A 14,282-nucleotide genomic window follows, 5' to 3' on the forward strand; every position below is an offset into this window, starting at 1 on the left:
AGAAGGTAGTTTTAGTGCAAAAACATTTGTCTTAAGTAAAAATAAAAGTCGCTAAAAACTTACTAGAACATCAAAAATTTATTTGGGGAAAATTGAGGTACTTTAAGTAGTGCCAAGTGTGGTGACTCACATTTAAAGGGGAAGTCAAGTGAAAAAAAACAACTTTACAATGATATGTTTTATGCGTCCCCACAAATATAAACACGGTATTTTGATTAATATTGCATTTGTGGAATATGAAGAAAATCCACATTTGGCCACTTTGCCTTCCACTGCCACTTGCTGTTGAATGAAAATGACATCACATCATCCTTACATCAATGATAAAAAACAAAGCAGTGTATGCAAATTTCCACAATCTTGTCCAATATATGTCATGGTTGCCAGGTTGGACCCGCTGACCACCAGATGGACCGAAGCTTGTCTCACTGTTGGGGGGGTTGTGAGCCCAGTAGGACCCGCAAAGCAGATGGAGGAGGATGCACAGGGGCAAAACATCGTCGGCGGAGGTTAGCGACACATTTGTAACCCTGGCTTCGGTGCAACTAATTAAGAAGAGTGTGTTTTGTTCCCTGATGCTTGCTTTGGGATGCCGCGCTATCTTCCAGCACAGAGCCAAAATTCAAAGCGTACCCTCATTTGAACCCGCAGGGGCAGTGGGGGAGTGGGAATGGCGGGCTACTGTTTTACAGCCAGTAAAAGTGATTAAGGATTAGAAAGAGTAAAGCACAACATTGCCAGTTGAGTTATAAACAAGCGGAACGTATAATGGGGGGAAGTTTTGATGTTGGAGGGAAATATTCTCATTAAAAAAAAATAAAAAAATCATTATTATAGTTAATATTTAAGTTTTTTTTTAGGCAATAATCTAAATCTAATATATGCACATAACAAAATATTTTCAAATTGAGTATTCTGATGTAGAATAGTACTTTTACAAATTTATTCTAAAATCCAAATATCTCCTATCCCACATATTCCCATCTCTAAATTTGAGAGCGTGGGAAAAAAAAAAAGAAAAAGTGATCAAACCTTTGCCACGGAGAGCGTTTCCGTCGATAGTTCCACAGATACGCCGCCACACTGTAGGCCAAACATACCGAGTCATTTCCCCCCGCGATGCTATTTACTCCGGAACCACTGCGTCTTCAGCCCTGCAGATAAACATCACGCAGGAAACGGGTAATCACAGCTGCAGGGCCGAGCTTCGTTCTGCACTCATGGTATTAATATTACGCGTGGAGCAAAACCACCGTGACGTGCGTGCGGGACAAGAAGCCATTTTTTTTTTTTAAGTTTTGAATGACTTCAATCATGTTTATTGGATGTCATTTCTAGCCGTTCCTGCCTGCAAGCGTGAAAATTCACTTGGAATAGCGCAAAGCGGCGATCCCGACGTTTGTGGTCACCCCGAACGCCGCAACTCCACACGACGTCTGAATTCCATTCGTAATTCATGCGTCTGCGCCGTTACCATATTCCTTCCCAAGCATGTAAGATTTATTGAGAGAGCGAGCAAAACAGCTGTACAGATTAAAGAGGTCAAGGCCTCTTCCTCTGACACTGGGGAGCCTCGCGATGGTCTTTCCAGACTCGCGTGGCCATCCAGGTTTTGCCTCAAACACCCCCAAAGGCCTCGGCGGCGACGACCTTTTTTTTTTTTTTTTTTTTTGTATTTATTTATTTATTTTTTTAGAACTGACACAGCTCAATCAAACCGCTTTTTCCAGGTGTTTTCCGGCACGTGTTACATGACTTGTGAAGCGACGCTATCTCCAAAAAAAAAAAAAAATCTCACTTTATTACCAAATTGACATGTCACATAATCAATAAATGATGTCTAAAAATAGAGCTGCAGTCATGTCACTCCTTCAGCGCGACCACGGCGTAACATCTCGGCGACAGGAGCGGATCAAACAGTTGCACCAAAGCGGAAAAGGATCCCTCGTGCTGCGAAAAAAAAAAAAAGGGAAAAATTAATAAAAAAATAAATTAAGCAGAGCTCAAAATTATTATTTCCTTAAACGTCACTGGCCCTGAATCCGAAATAATGGGTGTAGATTTTTTTATTTATTTATTTTTTAAGCACTAGCTCCTTCATCTCCAATTTTGGCTCCTCTCATCAGTGCACGCACGAGAGTCTAATTACGTACCTGCTCTTTCAGGTAGCAGAGGCGGTCCAGGAGAATGAGGCCTTCAATGCAAGGAGCCAGAGTCACCTTCAACTACCCGCGCACAAGAACCAGAGTCAGGTTTTTATTCCGCACCATTTACACATTAAAACCACCCGAAAGCCATTTCACCGTTCAGCGTCGCATCATTTCTACCTCGACCGCAATGAGCTCATTTAACGGCGGCTAATTTATTGGCTTTTACGAGAAAGGCATGATTTTTTTTTTTTTTTTTTTTTTTTACGTGGACGCGGGCAGCACTGTGCAAAACGGCTCACCAGATTAAAAGCGTGGATCTCGGGCCGGCGAGGCGCGTGCGCGTCGTGGCACCGCTGAATGTCCTCGTCGGAAAGCTGGAATGGAAAATGTATCATCAAGGACTGTGTCATCGTTTGGCTTGCGGTTACCTAGGCGACCGCGCAGAATCCTTTTATCGTGGAAAATAAAAACAAAAAAAAACAATTGAATATATAAATGTGAAATATTGTGATTTTGACCTTTGACTCATCCAGGTCCAGCTTGCGAAGAGCCCGTCGAACGTAATCCACAAAGGATTTCGCTTTGGAGTAGACGTTCCCCACTCGCTTTTCACTAAAAACATACATCGGAATATACTCCTCTGGAAAATGCAATAATCGCTAGTAGTCGCTCTTTGCAGAGGATGAAGAATATATACCGACATGCTTTGTGCCATCATTGGTTCAAATATCCTTTTGAAATAGGAAAATAATTACAGGAGAATATAGAAAATATATTCTAATAATTAAATAATTAATATATGCCTTTAAATATAATATTGTGGTATTTTGCCGACTCATGAAAAATTATTACTGAGGTTATAGGAAGGCAAAAAAAAAAGAAAATTAATTACAGCAGGATATAGAAAATATATTCTAATAATTAAATAATTAATATATGATTTTAATATAATATTGTGCTCTTTTGCCAACTCATGAAAGAAGATTACTGAGGTTATAGAAAGGCAAAAAAAGAAAATTAAAGAAAATTAATTACAGCAGAACATAGAAAATATATTCTAATAATTAAATAATTATATGCTTTTAAATATAATATTGTGGTATTTTGCCAACTCATGAAAAATTATTACTGAGGTTATAGGAAGGCAAAAAAAAAAGAAAATGAATTACAGCAGTATATAGAAAATATATTCTAATAATTAAATAATTAATATATGATTTTAATATAATATTGTGCTCTTTTGCCAACTCATGAAAGAATATTACTGAGGTTATAGAAAGGCAAAAAAGAAAATTAAAGAAAATTAATTACAGCAGAACATAGAAAATATATTCTAATAATTAAATAATTATATGCTTTTAAATATAATATTGTGGTATTTTGCCAACTCATGAAAAACCATTACTGAGGTTATAGAAAGGCAAAAAAAAAAAAGAAAATTAAAGAAAATTAATTACAGCAGAATATAGAAAATATGTTGTAATAATTAAAGAATTAATAGATGCTTTTAATAAAATATTGTGGTAGTTTTCCAATCATGAATAAGCATTACTGAGGGTATAGGAAGGCAAAAAAAAAAAAAAAAGGTTTCCACATGCCATACCTTTTATAGGCACCGTAGTGATCCCGGAGAATAACATGCAGGACCGCCCGGTAGAACAGTGAATCCATCTGAATCTTGTGTGTGAGGAAAAACAAAAACCAGCATGCCGGCAGATGAGCGATACACGTTTCAATCGAGCCTGTTTTTGTATTCAGCTTCCCCCCATGGAGTGATTGCATTAATATTTATAAACATTCCATATTAATGGCAGCCGGCGTCAAGTATCGGCTTTGGCCCGGAGCCGCCAGCGCCGCTTCCCCCAAACAAACGCTCTCGAAACAATGGCAGTCGCTGACAAACTAGGATTTGATGGATTTTTGTTTGACGATCGACACACAAACAAACAGCGGCGCACTCACCCCGTGGCCCACCGCGACTCGTTCCAGCGCCTGTTGTCGTCAGCAAGGAAGGAAGCACACCGTGAGACACTCGCCGCACTGTTACGAACGTGACTCATGGAAACTCACCAAGCACGCCGACATCCTGGCGTTTCGGCCGCAGAACCACGAGTGGCGGCGTAGATGCTGACTCAGAGGGAACCCGAACGCACCACGCGAACATTCTGGAGGGCCGCAGAAGGGCTCAAACTGCTCCGAGAGTTTGTTGTAGCAGCATCCCACGCTGCAGACGGCGAGCAGCTCCGCTTTGGCCACAAACATTCTGAGCGTGCTCGGCGCCAAGTCGCCGCACGTGTGCAGTCCCACCAGAACCGCGTCCTGGCGGCAGGAGGGAGAGGTTTAAGACAAAGTTCAGCGATGATGGAAAGTCCATATGCGCGATTTGCTCACCTCCAGCTCGTCGATGAGCTCCCTCAGCTCGGTTTCAGCGGTAACGTAGGACGTGAGCGGTGAAAATACGGCACCCGTTGCGCCGGTTCTGCTCCGGGCTTTCCTCTGGAGGTTCTCCGTCTTCCTCCTCTGCCTCTCCTCATCAGTCAGTGAGCTGGGGGGAGCCCTGCCAGGCTGTATCACCTCCAATGACATGGCGCTTAAGAAAAGATCCTCTTTGGGGTTTGGATCTGGTGTCTGCCGCGTATCCTCCTGTGGCTCATTTCCATCTTCTGCACTTTTGATTTCCGTTACCACCTGGTGCTCTGCCTCGACATTTGCAGCCTTCCTTTGTTTCTGGTACACCTTGGAGAACTTCTTCAATTTGCGGTTCCTTTCCTGAGCTCCGTGGGTGTTGGTGCTGGACGAGTCAATGCCGAAGACGCGGAGGCCGTGCTGGAGGGAGAGGAAGGAACTCAGGTAGCCCTTCCCCGAGCCCACGTCTATCACCTGCGCGATAAACACGATGATTATCAGATGAGATTTAATCCAATAGAGGGTTCAAAAACAATACTTTCCTGTTTGACTCCACAGCGCTTGGCTAAACAGTCCACAACCTCCGCCATGGACTGCACCTCATGTGACTTTTTCGTGTTCATGAACTCATCAGGCTGAAATTTGACACCTAAAATAGAAAAAAAATGGTGAGCTCTCAAAGCATTGCATTCAATTGATCAAGTTCATACCCGTCTCATCGCCCAAATCCGTGGGCTTTCGTCTGAGGGCCTCCAAAAGCTCATTCCGGCTCATGCAGACCCCCAGGCCGGGAAGTGAGTGGGCCTTGGCTGAATGCAGCAGTTCATGAGTGTCAACCAGCTTGTTTGTGTCTTTGCAAAAACCAAATGTGGTCCTCAATTGCTCTGTTTGTGGAGAAAAGGGTCAAATTGCATGAATTATAGACACATAATCCGAACGTTTATTTTATTTAGTGCAAATGATATTCTAGTATTATTAAAATGTCAACAAAAGCGTTTTTTAGGCACAATAATTAATATTCACTTTGTTTATGGACCTCTGGTTCCCTCTGGTGGCCACTTATGACAATTGCATTGAGCACCTCCTCAGGCGACACGGTCACGAAACGACTCCACACGTCGTGCGTGTAAAACTCCACCGTGTGCGCGTTTGCAATGCTCAGAGTGGCTGCGAGAAAACGCGTGACTTCATCTATGCGTTGCCGCAGCTCCACCAGCTTGATCGAGGAGGGAATCATGGTGAAAAATGACAAAAATGAGGCGAACACTCGCGATTCATGTCAATCGTCCACTTCCGATATAATCCAGGCATTAGTAATTAATCAAAGCTCATCGATCTTCCACTTTTATGGAAACGCGGTGTTTAGAGTTTTTATGTTTACCTTTTAGCCAGTAATAAATTATATTCTTGATAAAATGTATTATAGTTAAATAAATCTCATGTTTCTCAGTTTTAATTCTCTAGTCGACAAAACTGAATGATCGATGGGTCTGAGCTAGTTTAATCGTGTCTACAATGACGTCATCATCCCGCGACTGCTGCTTACACGCAGTTGGAACGCATGTAAACATTTCGCTATCCCAGAATCAGAACTAAGTCCGAATGGCACCGATAAATCCGAAAATGAAGACAGGTTACGTTCCACGTAAAGAAGGTAACTGGAAGAAGCCCCAAATGCGAAATGGCGGCGTCAAAAAGAAGAAATGGGTTCCCGAAAATAAAATTTTCCAAGGAAGTATTAAAGAAGGTTAGTGAAGGCTCTTTCTTTTACATGCCAATTATTGATTATGAATTGTATTGCTTGTTTTGCCACTGACTCGATGTGCTATGTTCTATTTTAATCTTATGTTTGCTAATTTATTGCACGAGTGTTATTAGATTTTCAACAAACTGCCCCTCCTGGACAAATTGTGTGAATAATAGAGAAAGCTAACAAATTAGTAACATTCACAATATTTATCCCCAAGCATCACTATCTGACACTCAGCATGCTTTATCTCCATGTCCCAGGTCAAGGTTTTGCATTTGAGCGCAAAGAGAAAGTGAAGCATGAATACTACAAGCTTTTACGAAAGGAGAAGAAGAAACGAAACCCACAGACGTCCTTGTCATCGCTTTACAGCGAACAGTACCCGGAGCACCTCAAGCATTTGTACATGGCCGAGGCGGAGAAGCTGAAGAATGAGGCGTGGACGAACAGAGTGAACCGGGTCAAAATGAGAAAGAAAGGACAGGTTCAGGAGCCGCCAAAGGAGGATGAGATGGAAGAGAAGGCCGGTTCTGATCAGGAATGTACAGATGCACCAGAGGAAGGAATTACTGAAAAGTCAGCACCGGAAGCAGAAAGGTAGTGATTAAAATAATCAATAAAGAGACATACAAATAATATCTTTCACCTGTGACTGAATTTCTCTTAAATCTTCTCTTCTAGCCTTCCCATAAGCAACCGCATGAAGAAAAAAATGGAGAAGAAGACGTCCTTCCAAAGATCTCTGGAGGAGTGCGAAAGAGTCTGCGAAAAGCGAAGGGAAAAGAAAGAGGTATGCTCTCTGACTTCCTATTTTTATGCTTCCGTTTTAAATCCGCCGTCATGTTTTCCAGGCGTTCCTGAAGCACAAGCAGCAGCGCGAGGAGGCCGTTCGAAAGTACAAAGAGAAAAAGATGGAGACGTACCAGATGCTTTGCAAGAAGACCAAAAAGGGACAGCCCAATCTCAATCTTCAAATGGACCACTTGCTTCAGAAGATCCAGAAAATCTCAGAAACTGATCCAAAAAAATGAACACAGGTTTTTTTTTTTTTTTTTTTCCTGAAAGTGAATCACGTGCTGCGTTTTTAACCACAAGATGGCATTGTGAGATAAACTGACAGTATGCTCGTGTATTATTTTGTGAATTTGGTAATAAATCTAAAAATACTCCATTTATACACATTTTCTTCTTTGTCGTTAATGAAAATCAATTCATCTCGAGGTTGTCGTCATGGCAACAAGAGCATGTTGCACACACAAGAGATTATCCTCCCTCTGCGCCACGGCTAAAAAAAAAAAGCCTCGGGTCTGCTTCCTCATGACATCACGTGGTCACAGGATGACTGAGTAACTTTTTCTATTGCGCTTTTGTTGCTCTCCTTTTGCAGCGTTGTGCACGGTAAGAAGTCATTTACGTGTTCTTTGTGGTTGGGTGTGAAGGTTTTGTCCAATGTGTGCTGATTATTAAGGTGGGGTGTGAAAACAGATGATTTGTACATTTGCAGGCATTATAGGGATTAACATTTTACGATGTGTGTGTGTTAGCACGCCTCTCGAGGCGTATTAGAAAACGAGGGCATTTTCTATCACCTCCACACAAAAAATAATTTTGAAAAGTGACCTTTTGACCCTTGAAGTCGAAAGCAGGGACGGGACGCAAGTATTTGGACAAATCTCTCTGTGTTTTTTCTTCTGTCGTCATGACAACCCAAAGGGCTCAGAGCGCTTGATTCCACGCTGACCTACATGCCTCTGCGAGGTTTTGGGTGCTGAAGGCAGCCGGATCCAATCATCATGGAGGAGAGCATGAGGCCCGGCGGTCGCGGCTCGGGCTGGGGTCGCATCGCCCTGCTGGATAAGACCAAGGAGTTCTTCCAGACGTGCGACGTGGAGGACCGGGGCTTCATCACGCGCACCGACATGAGGGTGAGAGTCGGCGGGGAGAGTCGGATGTGTCGGAAAGCGTCTGAGGTTGTCGTGTGGTGATGGCAGAGGCTCCACAGGGAGCTGCCGCTGTCGGCCGAGGAGCTGGAGGACGTCTTTGACTCTCTGGATACGGAGCGGAGCGGTTATCTCACGCTTGAGGCCTTCTCTTCCGGATTCAGTACGTTTTCCAGCAAGGATGTTTATCATGGATTTTTTAATTTATTTTTTTATATTTATGATCTGTGTAGAAGTTTCAAAACATGAAGCAGGATTTTTATGTATTTATTTATTTTATTACATAGTAATAACAGGATGATCTCTAGTGGTTTTTCATCGCAGTATTAAATATTATTTTTAGTCACAAGTACGATTATATAAAATTTTACATTCCTCCCCGATGTTTTTAAATGGTGAACTTTTTTGGTTGTGCAAATAGAAAATTAAAGCAACATATTAAATTTGAGCTCATTTCTGGAAAAAAAAAGTGCAGTTATTTAGTGTTATAATGAACAATAATTTAAACCTGAATGTGAGCCAAATTTAATCTGAACTTGAAAAAAATCCATTTATCCAGTTCACGCACTTATTTCTGTGAGACCGCAGTTTTTTTTTCCTTTTGAACTTTTTAAGCAAAATTCTCAAATTGTGCTACTTGGGCTCCCCCTAGTGATATGAAAAAGAATTACTGCCAAAGTACAGTTTGAACTTTTACAATACAGTTGCATTTAAATCCTTTTTAATTAGATTTGACATCTATGTGCAATCATTAAATATATTTAAAAAAATAAAAATATTTTTCTATACCTAAGCACAGTGTTATTGTTCAAGCTATAACTGATTAAAACGTTACAGAAATATTAAAGATACGTGACAAAACTTTCTCAAGCTATTAAATGGAGAAATGTCTCCAGACTTTTTAGTTGTGGTGCACTCCATCTTGATTTTACTTTTGCGTTTGGAACTAAATATTTCTGTAACTCTGACCGGCTTCATCTCAGGTCAGTTTCTCCACGGCCGAAGAATCTCTGTGACCGACGAGTCGGTCCAGACGCAAGTTCCGGGCTTGCGGGCCAAAGAGGCCTTGTACCAGAGCCAATGGGAAGCCAAGCTGTCCTGGGGCAAGGATGAGGAAGAAGGCCACTTCTGTATGTTGCTGGACAGCCTGGGAGCCAGTAATGTTTTTGAGGAGTGCGTGACATCCCTGAAACCTGCCAGCCTGATATTTTTTTTTTCCCCCGCCAAAAATGCCTCACGCTTAGTTTTTCTCCTCCAGCCCGGACGAGGTGCGCAGCCTGTGGGCGCAGCTCAGGCGGGACGAGCCTCACCTGCTCTCCAACTTTGAGGAGTTCCTGGCAAGGGTCACCCATCAGATCAAGGAGGCCCATCGGGAGAAGAAAGACATGGAGAGCGCCCTCCAGAGGTCAGAGCATGCAAAATAAATATTTCCAACTGTGTTACATGACAGCGTGTTGAGCTGCAATTCCACATGGAACAATCTCCTAATCAGCCTTAAGCTGTCTCAAATGACCGCTAATCTTGGCCTTGAGCTCGTGAGAAAACACGCAGCAGCCGGAGAGATGATTTAGTCCACGTTATATGAAACACAGAAGCATACTTGTCATGTACTCCATAATTGGGGTCACGTTCCCGCGGCGGCGCATGGTACGGCGTTCCGGATAATTAGCTTTTAGCTCGTAATTGCCGCAGGGGAATGCAAATAGTGCTCAAGGCTTGCGTTTTTGTGTGTGCGTGTGTGTGTGTGTAAGTGAGTAAACAAAGGCGGTTCCGGAACGTTCTTAATGGGCGTTCTTCCCCCGCAGGAAGGCGGCGACGCACGACGATGAGATCCGCCACCTGTACGAGGAGATGGAAGCGCAGATCAAGACGGAGAAGGACAGGCTGCTGCTGAAGGTACGTCACGTTGATCAACACAACCGCTGCCTTGTGAACTTTGACCCCCTGGGGGGCCCGCAGGACTCGGAGCGTCTCCAGTCGAGAAGCCAGGATCTGGAAGACCAGCTGTCGTCCAAAGAGAGGGAACTCGAGCTGCTCTTCCAGAAACAGAAGAGAGTGAGGATTTATTCTTGATGTGTCACCAGGTTTGATATTTTGGAAAACCTTTCTCGGTTCCGCTCGTAGTTGGAGCTGGAGTGCCGCGAGCTGAGCAGCGAGAAGCAGGAGAGCCACGTGGAGAACGTCAAGCTGAAGGTGACCAACGACGAGCTGGCGCGGGCGCTGGAGAGCACCAGTCAGGAGCTGCTGGTGGCCCAGGACCAGCTGGCCGTGCTGCAGGAACAGGCCGCGCGCCTGCACCAGGAGAAGGAGATGTGGGTGCACAAAAAAAAAAAACAGGAGTAGGATTTGAAAGTCAGGTGTTAAGACGGTTTCATAGTAGGGTTCTCATGATGTCATTTTTTTGTGTGATTTTTTTAGTGGATGAAGGGTTCCCAAATCTGGTTCTTGTTCCTGTTTGGCCTGTGTGTACTTTTATTCTTAGTTACGCCTGATTCATTTGAAATCATTTTTTTTCTCCGTCTAGGGAAATGTACAGAGTGACAGAAGGATTGCAAAGAGAGAAGCAAAGCCTCATGAAGCAACTCGACCTCCTCAGGTACATCCAAACAACACCAAGTTCATTTGGATCATATTTTCACTCTCTTTTTTTATCTCTCTCAGGGAGATGAACAAACATCTAAAGGACGAGCGGGACATCTGCTCTGGTGTGGTGAGTCTATTTTATTATTTTCATGGAAAAAAAATAAATCTTTTCAACTCCACATTTTCTGAAACAGCCGAGAACTTCTCTGAGGAAGAAGCAGAAGCAGCGAGCCGGCCTGGCGAACGTGTTTGACGACAGCAGCCAGCCGGCCAAAAGGTGACGCCTCCATTTTTTATGATGTCATAAGAGAGGAAAAACAGAGGATATCTGCCTTTTTTTTTTTTTTTTTATGGTTTAACATTTGAGGACATCCTCTGTTTCTCCCGTTTCCAAAGATCTCCTCTGGTGCTGGATGGCTCCTACCAGTCTCTGGAGGCCTTGCCTATAGAGCACCTTCAAATCGTGTTTGTTGCTTCCTCCTCCTGTAGTGAGGACGACGCAGTCGCTGTCAATTCCGTGAAAAAGAGCGCCGGATTGGCCAACGGCTACGGCGGCCCCGCCCCTCCCAAATCTCACAACGTGAGGGCCAAGGGCAAGAAGGCCATCGCCAGGTCTTCCAGTTTTCGGAGGAGCGCCCGAGAGCGGGCCAAGAGGGCGGAGACTAAACCCGACGTCGACGACGAGGTGCTGGACACCCCGCCGGGCGGGTGGCCCCTCCGCCGGGTCATCTCCATCGAAGAGGACCACTTGCCTCACCTCCTCCAGGGGGGTCCGCAACTCCTCCTGCATCAGCTCAGCGAGGAGGAAGACGGCGAGGAGGCGCACAGCGATTTGGAATGCAGCGTGGTCGCCTGGAAAGCGGGGCAGTTTTTTCGGGCGATGAAGACCCCCATGTCGCCGCGGCGGCAGCCGGTCGGGAAGGAGACGCAGCACGTATGCGACATGACAACTTTTTAAAAAAACCTGTTCGTCCTCCATTCCCACAATGATTTCTTTGCTTTCGTTTCAGGTGGCGGAAGTGCCCGTGTTAGGCCCCAGTCGTCTGTTCAAGGTGGTCTTGGTGGGCAACTCCAGCGTGGGCAAGACGTCGCTTCTACGCTCGTTCTGCGAGGGACATTTCCACCCATCCACCACGGCGACTGTGGGTGAGTGCCTCTCTCATTCTTTTATTTATTTATTTTTTCAATAGATGTGAAGGTAAAAGTCACATGAAAAGGCTTGTAAAGTCACACAGAAGAGTAGGCCAGAGAGGATTAATTTTCACTTTCATCCCCCCCCAACAACTGTGGTGCGTGCCCACCCCTTTCCGTTTCAATTTATTTCGCCCGGAAAGTTCAATGTCAACTTGAAAATGAAAAAAAAATCGAAATGGAAAAATAATTGATTGAAAAAGTTAGATTGTCTTCAATCAGCCTCCCAAAAAAAACGTTTAAATGAAATGCGCATTTTTAAGTTTTCCCTCTTTTCTCAGTTAAATGACTGAATTAATAGAAAAAATATAAATTAAAAGATTAAAATGACTAAAATATTAATATATATTTTGGTTACATTATCATTATTATTATTTTATTATTTATTTATTTATTATTTTTATTTATTATAATTTTTTCCCCAGATTTCTAAGAGAATAATGGAAAATGAAAATAGTACATAAAATAATAATATAGAGTATTTTTTCATTTTTTTAAATTCTCAGTGCTTTGTGTAACATGACATTTTTTGGTCAACTGTTTTTGTTTTGTTTTGTTTTTTAATCTGAGATGCAGGTAAACGTCTAGATTATTTATTTGTGCTGATAATAAATGTTTTCCATTTTTCTAAATGCCTCACTCAACGACAGAATAATGTGAAAATTATATTTCTCCCCAAAAAACCCCCAATATTGTTTCTTTTTTTTGGGGATAATTGGGGACTCCCAAAATAATTAAAAAAAATTCTTACCGACTAATGCATCACTCTTGACTCTTCGTCAGGGATCGACTTCAGCGTGAAAACGTTAACCTTGAACAATATGCAGATCGCGATGCAGCTTTGGGACACGGCAGGGCAAGAAAGGTGAGCGGCCATCATTTATTTTCCCGGGCCCTGTTCCATCTCCACATGCAGCATCTTGAATTTGCGAGCTCAGCGGAAACCGCGGATAAATCAGCAGGATGGGCTTTGGAAACTGGCAGCGGCCTCTCGTCTTATTAGTCGAGGGTTGCGGAGGTTCACCGTGTTGTCGGCGCAGGTACCGCAGCATCACCAAGCAGTTCTTTCGCAAGGCCGACGGCGTGGTGGTGATGTACGACGTCACGCTGGAGGAGAGCTTCAAGGCTGTGCGACCGTGGCTCGCCAACGTCAAGGTTTGGCCTCAGAAGCTCCTCCCCCTTTTTTTTTTTTTTGCCACGTCAACATTTAATTTTTTTAGGATGCCGCAGGAGAAGGCGTCCAAATCCTTGTTCTGGGCAACAAAATGGACATGGACAGCGACAGGGAGGTCTCCTTTAAAGAAGCGGAACAACTGGCCCAGGTAAGATGAACCCGACTTTCTATTTGTAATAGCGTACGTGTCCTACCCAGTTATTCACGATAACCGCCACTTTGCATAAATAAAATAAAAAGCATGAAAAGAATATTCAAAGCTTGCCTTTTTGCATGCAGGAAAGCAAGGTGATGTTCTACGAGGTCAGCGCCTACACGGGCAAGAACGTGACCGAGTCCCTGACCCACCTGGCTCGGTATGATGACATCACACTCGTTAGCGTAGCATGTAGCGATGCTCTCAATGCAGTGACTACTCAAATGCCAGGTATTTATTACCAAAAAAAAAAAAATAGAGACCAAATAAAATCATGAATCCATCCTTAATGTGACCTATAACCTGTACAACTCAATCATATCTTTTCAAGAACTGAAATAATGTAGTAGCATAAGTGTACACACCCTCTTAGAATTGCTACGTGACTCCATTTAACATGAGTCTGAATGTGATGGGTTTATTTTGAACGTGCTCATTTGCATAGTTGCAGGGGGGTGTGCACACTTATGAAACTACAGAACACAGTTGTCCAGCTTTTATTAATGGTGAGAAATATTTTGAAATAATTTATTTTGGTCTTATTTGTTAAATTTTTTTAATATCACAGAATTGTGGCATTTTAACAGGGGTGTGTTGACTTTTTATACTCACTGTTTCTTGTTTTAATTGGCCCTCAGGGTGTTAATGGAGCAGGAGGACCAGGTGCGAGACACCACAGTCATCCTCAGCGCTCGACCCTTGAAGAAGAAGGCCTGCTGCAAGTAAACGCGTCTTGGTTGTGGTCTTCGTTTGTATTTGTGTGATCACAATTATGCAATATTTCTGTAAATTCAAGTTTGGGGAAATCACATTTTATCCACATTATTTCTATAATCACATTTCAGAATAAATGAATAAAATATTTGCAATTCCGTTTGAAAATGAAAACTGG

At 43.2% G+C, this 14,282-nt stretch overlaps 3 protein-coding genes across 6 annotated transcripts; 2 read left to right on the plus strand and 1 right to left on the minus strand.

Annotated features, from left to right (window-relative positions):
* Positions 1 to 976: 976 nt before the first annotated feature.
* On the minus strand, positions 977 to 6,008 carry mettl25 (methyltransferase like 25). Its single transcript, XM_088288491.1, has 11 exons — positions 5,580 to 6,008; positions 5,267 to 5,440; positions 5,098 to 5,205; positions 4,542 to 5,029; positions 4,221 to 4,469; positions 4,113 to 4,142; positions 3,754 to 3,827; positions 2,669 to 2,762; positions 2,450 to 2,524; positions 2,154 to 2,225; positions 977 to 1,950 (listed from the first exon to the last, which is right to left on the minus strand). The coding sequence occupies exons 1-11, from the start codon at positions 5,791 to 5,793 to the stop codon at positions 1,864 to 1,866; spliced, it is 1,665 nt and encodes a 554-aa protein (XP_088144617.1). The 5' UTR covers positions 5,794 to 6,008; the 3' UTR covers positions 977 to 1,863.
* On the plus strand, positions 5,599 to 7,481 carry ccdc59 (coiled-coil domain containing 59). The gene is made up of 4 exons (XM_088288498.1): positions 5,599 to 6,303; positions 6,567 to 6,903; positions 6,988 to 7,096; positions 7,158 to 7,481. Exons 1-4 carry the CDS (start codon positions 6,159 to 6,161, stop codon positions 7,335 to 7,337), a joined length of 771 nt encoding a protein of 256 aa, XP_088144624.1. The 5' UTR covers positions 5,599 to 6,158; the 3' UTR covers positions 7,338 to 7,481.
* Positions 7,482 to 7,599: 118 nt separating this feature from the next.
* Positions 7,600 to 14,278, plus strand: cracr2ab (calcium release activated channel regulator 2Ab). Of its 4 annotated transcripts, XM_088288487.1 has the most exons (18): positions 7,600 to 7,704; positions 8,020 to 8,231; positions 8,298 to 8,409; positions 9,230 to 9,419; positions 9,505 to 9,651; positions 10,052 to 10,142; positions 10,206 to 10,301; positions 10,371 to 10,558; positions 10,771 to 10,842; positions 10,908 to 10,956; positions 11,024 to 11,106; positions 11,226 to 11,763; positions 11,840 to 11,975; positions 12,804 to 12,885; positions 13,061 to 13,175; positions 13,241 to 13,342; positions 13,474 to 13,550; positions 14,029 to 14,278. In XM_088288487.1, the coding sequence occupies exons 2-18, from the start codon at positions 8,100 to 8,102 to the stop codon at positions 14,114 to 14,116; spliced, it is 2,298 nt and encodes a 765-aa protein (XP_088144613.1). In that variant the 5' UTR covers positions 7,600 to 7,704; positions 8,020 to 8,099; the 3' UTR covers positions 14,117 to 14,278. The 4 variants fall into 4 exon arrangements, with proteins under 4 accessions (XP_088144613.1, XP_088144612.1, XP_088144611.1 ...); XM_088288486.1 differs by having other exon boundaries at positions 10,052 to 10,301; XM_088288485.1 differs by lacking the exon at positions 14,029 to 14,278 and having other exon boundaries at positions 10,052 to 10,301; positions 13,474 to 14,018.
* The last annotated feature ends 4 nt before the right edge of the window (positions 14,279 to 14,282 follow it).

Source organism: Idiotropiscis lumnitzeri, chromosome 2 (genome assembly GCF_059441095.1).
Source record: "Idiotropiscis lumnitzeri isolate Australia: NSW breed Sydney's pygmy pipehorse chromosome 2, RoL_Ilum_1.0, whole genome shotgun sequence".
In the NCBI taxonomy this organism is placed as follows: Eukaryota; Metazoa; Chordata; class Actinopteri; order Syngnathiformes; family Syngnathidae; genus Idiotropiscis; species Idiotropiscis lumnitzeri.

What these genes read in the sequence shown, in the direction of transcription:
- mettl25 (XM_088288491.1), bottom strand. Translation starts at nt 5,793, where the DNA reads ATGATTCCCTCCTCGATCAAGCTGGTGGAGCTGCGGCAACGCATAGAT. An exon ending in GCGCTGTGGAGTCAAACAGG is followed by an intron (nt 5,030 to 5,097) that starts AAAGTATTGTTT and finishes TTATCGCGCAGG; the next exon opens with TGATAGACGTGGGCTCGGGG. An exon ending in TCTGCTACCTGAAAGAGCAG is followed by an intron (nt 1,951 to 2,153) that starts GTACGTAATTAG and finishes TTTTTTTCGCAG; the next exon opens with CACGAGGGATCCTTTTCCGC.
- ccdc59 (XM_088288498.1), top strand. Translation starts at nt 6,159, where the DNA reads ATGGCACCGATAAATCCGAAAATGAAGACAGGTTACGTTCCACGTAAA. An exon ending in CCAAGGAAGTATTAAAGAAG is followed by an intron (nt 6,304 to 6,566) that starts GTTAGTGAAGGC and finishes TCCATGTCCCAG; the next exon opens with GTCAAGGTTTTGCATTTGAG. An exon ending in TCAGCACCGGAAGCAGAAAG is followed by an intron (nt 6,904 to 6,987) that starts GTAGTGATTAAA and finishes CTTCTCTTCTAG; the next exon opens with CCTTCCCATAAGCAACCGCA.
- cracr2ab (XM_088288485.1), top strand. Translation starts at nt 8,100, where the DNA reads ATGGAGGAGAGCATGAGGCCCGGCGGTCGCGGCTCGGGCTGGGGTCGC. An exon ending in CTGCACCAGGAGAAGGAGAT is followed by an intron (nt 10,559 to 10,770) that starts GTGGGTGCACAA and finishes TTCTCCGTCTAG; the next exon opens with GGAAATGTACAGAGTGACAG. An exon ending in ATCCACCACGGCGACTGTGG is followed by an intron (nt 11,976 to 12,803) that starts GTGAGTGCCTCT and finishes ACTCTTCGTCAG; the next exon opens with GGATCGACTTCAGCGTGAAA.